We start from the raw sequence: 6,973 nt of genomic DNA, 5'->3' as shown, positions 1-6,973 counted from the left end.
CTGGAGACTTCTTGGGCTGTGGAGAGAGAGTTGAGCCAGTTCAATCCTCCCCAATACTCTGGTTAAAATGCAGAAGTGATGCAGAAGTCCTGCCCAGTCACTAAGGAAATGCTCAGTCAGGCTCTGACTGAGATATGGCAACTCCTCACATGTCTTAAATTCCACATGGCCCTGAAAAAGAAATAAAGTATTACAATACATAATAAAAACACAAAAAAGAAAAAGGGACAAGCACCTGTAAAATACTAATAATGAAAACAATAAATCATTCATATAATAAATAACAACGAAAAGCCCAAACATCACAAGCCTTCTGCTAAAGGGGTTGAGGTGGGGGGGGGGGCGAGGAGGAGGCTGAAGCTTACAACTCTAGCACATTTTATTTTGTGTAAATTTATAAAGACAACAATCCTAGTCACGATTGTCACATTATACAGCACATACCAATACAGTTGCAAACAGAACTCCACGCAAAACTAAGCGCTAACAGTAGCTTGAATCACTCTTCCTGCGATTGTCATATCTAGACTAACAATATTACACTAACACTGAAGAAAAAAATAGTTCACTATAAAACAGTGATAGAACGTTTTTATAAAATATATTCCATTCCAATAGCTTTTCTACATACTGTATACTATAAAACTCTCCCACAAAAATTAGTGTCTTTAAATATACATATTTAATCTGAACTGCACCAAGATTAAAAACAATTAAAAATATCAATGATTTTTTTTTTTACATTAACTTCACAGTATTTGTTTGTAGTAGAAGACAAATCCAGTGTTTAAAATGCAGAGCAGGACTGTCCCCTACAGAGACAGTAACCACCCCACAGTGAAATAGTTTATCAAGAGACAAGCGTAAGTGTGCAATGTTTTTAGTACTTCTCTGTAGAGTCATGAACCATTTTGAAAACATGCTCTGAGCTATTGCAACTTAAAAATAAGAGACACACACAGAGAGATAGCCAAGAAAAGTCACCTTAAGAACAAAAATAAGTGCAAATTTTTTTTTACTTTAGAAATTCAAGCTATGAGGAGTGGGAACACAAATATCAGACTATGAGAACAGTGTGTTCATGATGTAAGTAAAGAATGAGAAAGTCTTTTTTTCTTTTTTCTTTTTTTTAAAAAAAAAAACTTTTGCCCCATATTCACTGCAGTACAGAGCATGCTCATAGCTTCAGATTAATGAATTATTTCTATACTAAGATCAGACACAAACTTGTTTAAACTTTTCCCTGCTCCATACTCTAATGATGTTCTTATGGCACATCCTATTTTATGATCTTTAAAAAAAATTAAAAAACAGAAACAAATCAAAACCAAAACCAACAGTAACTGAAGACTGAAATGCAAGAAAGTGTCACAAGAATGCAGAATTAAGATTACCAGCTTCAGTAATGCTGACTCTACATTAAACTCTTTACATTTTGTTCAACATGCAAACTCCATTGTTATAAAATTTAAAGTGAAGTGTAAATTAACTAGTTTTGAAATAGATTAACAGAAATAATTCCACTTCAAAAAAAAAAAAAATCTAATAAATACTATATCAAGTATCTTCAGGAGAAAAAAATAACTTAATTTTAGTAGAAAGAAAAATAACTTAATTTAGTAGATTTTGTTCAGTGCTATTTCCAATCACAGCAAAAAGAGGGAAAAAAAAAAAAAAAGGAAGAAAACTGATTAAGTAGTGTAAGACCACAGTACCAGAGCCACTTATGTTCAAGATAGAGAACTCTCCCAAAACTTTCATCTGTAACAGGTTCAGCAAAAATATTTTACAGTCAAGAAATTAGACTGAAAACAAAAAAACCCCAAAACTATAAATAGAAGCAAAATTTCACATTACATGTACATTCATAGTTTAAGAGATGAATAATAAGAGGATGCTGTAACAGGGAGATCCTGATTTTCTTTAAAAGAGGAAGTACTTATGTTTTTATAAAAAAAAAATATTAAAAAAATAATCAATTCCATATTACTTATGTAGGTAGTGCTCAGTTTTTGGACCAGAGGGGGAAGGCATTGGGAAATTTTTTTTCTTCATAAGATGAAATACAGTATTTCAAGCACAACTTTTAAAAATAATCTAACTCAGTGCTTCAAAATAATTTTATAATAAAAGCTTAAGTTTCACAAAAGAACTCCAGGAGTGTCAGGGAAGCTGGTGAAGCAATGCTAACGCTGCAGAACATTCAAACCCCTCAGATATCATTATTATATTTCAGTCTCGTGTACATGTACCTTGAATGGGTAATTTGACTCGAAGGGAATAATCTGATATTTACTAACATGCACAGACCAAAGTATGCTCTATTAAGCAAGTAATTGAGTTATTTGGAGTAAAACTTGTTATAGCTACAAGCAGCCTCAGTTTACGAAGTAAAAAAAAAACAAAACAAAAAAAACCCAAAAACCCAAAATACAACAATAACCAAAAAACCAAACAAAACCCCCATATCTAAAAAAACCCCAAAACCCTCCCCTGAAAGGTGAGACACGGGGAAAAAAGTTGGGCCAAGTTTTCCCTCCAGCATTTTATCCTCATCCTGCCCCTTCGAAATACCAGTGATTGCACAGAATTTGGCCCAGAGGGAATCATAAACTTCATAAAAAAGAAAAAAAAGAGAAAATTCTGAGCTGCCGATTCTAGTGTAGCAGCAAACATCACGGACAAGACAGCAGGGCACCTTCTAATACGTGTGGTTTGAGTTACCTTGAACTATGACACCCCAAGAACCTGATATGGAGATGGTTTATTTGTTGGCTTTAGGACTCCTGTCTCCCTCCCACCCCCCAAGGGGGGACAGGATCAGCCCCTAGGTGTCAATATGGGAATGAAAATACTGATGTATCGTATGATTTATTTTTTTATATGTTCCAGTGCACATCCTTCAGTATTTCTGGAGTGAATATGCTGCAGACAGAGTTTTTCTGTCCACGTTTTATGCTTGAAAGCAGCTTTTCAGTAGGCCAGTTCACCAAGGAGAATGGGGGGAAGGGAAAATTTAAGTCAAGTCCCGAGGCAAAAACTTCTCATTCAGGTTTAAGGACCAATTGCAGAACTATTCTAATATAATAAAGGGTATAAAAAAAAATGACCCGTACCAAAGACACAGGCAGGAATCCTTGACCCCCTTCATAATTGGGGCCTATTTAAGGTCTTGTCTAGCTCTGTAAAATAAGAGTAGGGCCATTTGTAATGTGCAGACAAGTTTCTCTATACTGAAATGTATTTAAATCATAGTTCATCTCTTCATAGGTTCCTCTGCAACACACAGAGAACATTAGGGGAGCTTAATGGAATTCAAATTTTTCTCCAGAATTTACTGATAATCTTTTTTTTAAACTGGAAAAAACCAAAACCCAATCCAAAACAAAACAAACAAAAAAAAAACCAACCCTGACCACAAAGCAAGTACTTCCAGTGTGAAAACAGATGCTAAATCATTGCAGAATTACTTAGATCATTTCACATTAATAATGTAACATGGGTGCGCAAGAGAAGACCTAAAGGACAGGGCTGAGAAGGGAGCACGGCAGGGGAAGGGGAAGATGGAGAGGTGGAAGAATTACATTGAAAGGCCTCTGGAGTGTACACCTCTTCATCTTTTAAAGATCATATACCTGAAGTGAGTATCACCAAAATAAAATAAGAGGAGGGGGGGAAAATAAAATTCAGATGCTGCCGTTTTTTTTTCCTGTTTTGTTTTAAAAGGGCAGGGGAAAAAAAAAATAAGAAAAATAAGAATCCCACATCTCAAACAACCAAGGACTTTACAAGGCCACAATGAAATTTGCGGATATGTCTGTACAAATCCCCAGACTGGGTGAACCGTCTCTCACACCACTTGCACCCATGGGGTTTCTCCCTGGTGTGCACCACAGCGTGTCGGCTGAGGTTGTGGGAATACTGGAAGCTCTTCCCACACTGGCCGCAGGTGTAGGGCTTCTCCCCCGAGTGAGTCCTCTCATGCCTTTTTAAGGTGTACATGCAAGAGAAAGTCTTCCCACAGAGGGTACAAGTGGGGACGGACCCGTCGGGGGACAGGCGGGTCCGGGAGCCGTCCTTGTCACGGAAGTGGGAGCTCAGGTGCAGCTGAAGGATGTGTGGGCTGGGGAACACCTTGCTACAGAGGGGGCAAATGCAGATATGCCCGGGAGGCACGAGGACACCCGAGGAGGAGATGTCCGAGGAATCCATGTCGTCCTCGCTCTCGTCTCGCTCTTGATCTATATCCTCCTCTCGGGCATGAGAGCTGCCATTCCCCGCGAACATGTGTCCTAACCCTGTCACTAGGCTTTTGGCTGAATTCCCAAAATGCTGACTCTCCGGACTCCTGGCTTCGCCATCCTCCTGATCTGACAGCAAGTCTTGTTCATCTTTAACAAGTGGCTCGGTACCCTGCTGCTGGCTGTCGGAAGCCAGCTGTCCAAAGACATAGGAGGGGTGTAAGGAATCTCTCCCCGGCACAGGCTTGAAAGACAAATCCAGCGCGCAGTCCACATCACTCGAAGCCAGGGGATGGTTAACAGACCTTTGGGACAAAGGTCCCGTGGAACTATTGACATTAGCCTTTGTTTTTCCAGCTGCTGCGGCGCACGGTTCTGCCTCTGTCGGCACAGAGCTGACACTTAGATGATCAGAGGACCAGGCGGGGTGACTGCTGACCTTTTCTTTGCCTGCTGCTCTCTCGTATTCTGCAACGCTGAATTTTTGTTTGTTTCCTGGGTCAAACTCGTGGACCAGGGGCACCCCAGCATCTAGAAAATGCTCTGCTTTCTCCAAACTAGCTGCCTCATCATTAATCTTCTCTTCGGAACATAATTCTTTATCTTTCAACTTGCCCTTGCAGACTTTCACAATGTCATACATGTGAAGGTAGCTAGCCGCAGCCAGCACATCTTCGACCGGGAGACTGTTGAATTCCAGCTTTCCCTCGTACATGAATTCGAGCAGCAGGCTGAAGGCAGGGGCTGTGACAATGTCACTGTTCAGATGCACAATATCCCTTTTGTCTAACTGGTCCCTGTAGAAAAGATGGAAGTACATACTGCAAGAGGCAAGAACGGCTCTGTGAGCTCTGAATTGAGCTTCTCCAACTAAAACAGTACAGTCACACAGGAAGCCCTGGTGACGCTGCTGACTCAGACACTGCAGCAACTGGCGGCTATGGTCTGGAAACTCCATTCTTCCTTCATAACCTGTTCAAAACAGGAAAAACTTGAATGCTACTGTAAACTAAAGCCTCCTAGCAGCTGTAACAAACAGATCGGCTTTTTGGTAACACAAGCCAAAGAAACAGCCTTGGAGATAACGTTTACTGTTAATTGTCTGTAAATAGTTTTATTAAGGGGGGGGGAGAGAGGGGAAAAAAACCCACACAAACCAACAAAACAACACAACATGCTTCTCATCCTTTCGCACCTGCTCCGAACAGGAAAAACTTGATTGTAAGTAAACAAAAGCTAGTAAAGCAGCAGCCCCTCCAACCTTTGTTTCTCCCACTGAGCACTTTAATAAAATTAAGAGAAGGAGAGAAGGAAAGCACGCACACACATTCGCACACACATAAAAAAATCCTAAATTCCCAGGCTGTCTTCCCAGCGACGCTAACTCAGGGCATCTTTTAATAAAGCCTATTACCCACGTCATGCACATACACACACGCACATTTAAACTTTATCCTTAGTCGTTATGCACGGAATCACAACAAAACAGTGGCGGCTGGTGCTGGGGAAGTGGCGTTTTTGCAGGGTGGGGAGGGCGGGTTAGGGGGGTGGAAGCGGCCCCAGCCCCCGCATGCGGTAAGGGTCGGGGGCGTGGGGGGAATAAAGAGGAAAAAGTTTCCCTTGAAGTTATTAAAAGCCAAGGAGCAAAACGAGAGGCGCAAGGACAGCGAGCGGGCAGGGCTGAGGCTGCAGTCGGCTACCTGCCGCGGCTGGGCGCTTACCTTCCCGCGGGGCGCGGCGGAGCCGGCCGCGGGCGCGGAGCCGGGCGGGCAGGAGGGAGCGCGGGCGCGGTGCGAGTGCGAGCGAGGCGCGGCGGGAGGGAGGGATAGAAGGAGGGAGGGAGGGAGGCAGGCGGGAGGGAGGGAGGGAAGGAGGAGTGCTCGGTTTGCTAATTACACCGCAAGCTGGAGAGTCAGCTGCTCTGACTTCACTGCGATGGAAATGCTACCTCCAGCTGTGCGCCTTTTAATGCCATATGTTACTCCAAATCTCGCTACCAGCCAACCACAGCTTGCTGCCTTTTAAAGTTCCAGCAGCCCCATTTATAGCCCGCGATTAAATCCCACAAACTTGCCCCGAGACCGCCCCCGCCCCTACATTACCCTCCCCTACCCCTTAACCCCCCCTTGCCCCCCGCCCTCACCCCACCTCCAGCCGCAAAGTTGCTCCCCGCAGCCCGTCGCGGTGACCTTCGCGGGCGCCCGGCTCCGCGCAGCGCGGTTGAGGAGGGGGGGGGGGCGGGGGGCGGCAGAGGCTGTGTGTGTGTGTGTGTGTGTGTGTGTGTGTGTGTGTGTGTGTGTGTGTGTGTTAGTGTTAGGGGGAGAAGCACCGTGGAGCCGCTTTCGGGAACACCACCACCACCCCCCTCTTCCCAACCGCGCTCCCCAACTTTGCAAGGAGGACTTTTCTCCTTGCCGGAGGGGGGTTTGGGTTTGGGCCTCCCGCCTCTCCCCGCTTTACTCACCGGCGTGCAGCGGCGGGGCTCGGCGTCCGCATGTGCGCGGCGCTCCGCGGGTGCGGCGCGGGGTCGGCTGCGCGGCGGTGTTTGTGGAGCAGGTTGTTAACCGGCCGCTCTCGCGATATTTTCCCTCCGATCCGTGTCTGTGTTGAGTGTGTCTGTGTGTGTGTGAGTGTGTGGCGAGTGTGTCCCCGTCTGGTGCACACAATAGCCCCCGCCACCCCGGCCAGCCCCGCCGGCGGCGGCCGGTGCGCGCTGCCGGCTGCGCCCTCCC

The 6,973-nt window shown here is 44.7% G+C and overlaps 1 protein-coding gene across 2 annotated transcripts; it reads right to left on the bottom strand.

Annotated features, from left to right (window-relative positions):
• Positions 1–361: 361 nt before the first annotated feature.
• ZBTB42 (zinc finger and BTB domain containing 42) lies at positions 362–6,942 on the bottom strand. 2 transcript variants are annotated; one of them, XM_030452705.1, is made up of 2 exons: positions 6,706–6,942; positions 362–5,213 (listed from the first exon to the last, which is right to left on the bottom strand). In XM_030452705.1, exon 2 carries the CDS (start codon positions 5,197–5,199, stop codon positions 3,769–3,771), a length of 1,431 nt encoding a protein of 476 aa, XP_030308565.1. In that variant the 5' UTR covers positions 5,200–5,213; positions 6,706–6,942; the 3' UTR covers positions 362–3,768. The 2 variants fall into 2 exon arrangements, with proteins under 2 accessions (XP_030308565.1, XP_030308564.1); XM_030452704.1 differs by lacking the exon at positions 6,706–6,942 and adding an exon at positions 5,963–6,034.
• Between the last annotated feature and the right edge of the window lie 31 nt (positions 6,943–6,973).

This window comes from Calypte anna, chromosome 5A (genome assembly GCF_003957555.1).
Source record: "Calypte anna isolate BGI_N300 chromosome 5A, bCalAnn1_v1.p, whole genome shotgun sequence".
Classification (NCBI taxonomy): domain Eukaryota; kingdom Metazoa; phylum Chordata; class Aves; order Apodiformes; family Trochilidae; genus Calypte; species Calypte anna.
Note: the sequence above shows the minus strand (reverse complement) of the source record. Positions and strands in the feature narration are given on the sequence as shown.

What these genes read in the sequence shown, in the direction of transcription:
- ZBTB42 (XM_030452705.1), bottom strand. Translation starts at nt 5,199, where the DNA reads ATGGAGTTTCCAGACCATAGCCGCCAGTTGCTGCAGTGTCTGAGTCAG.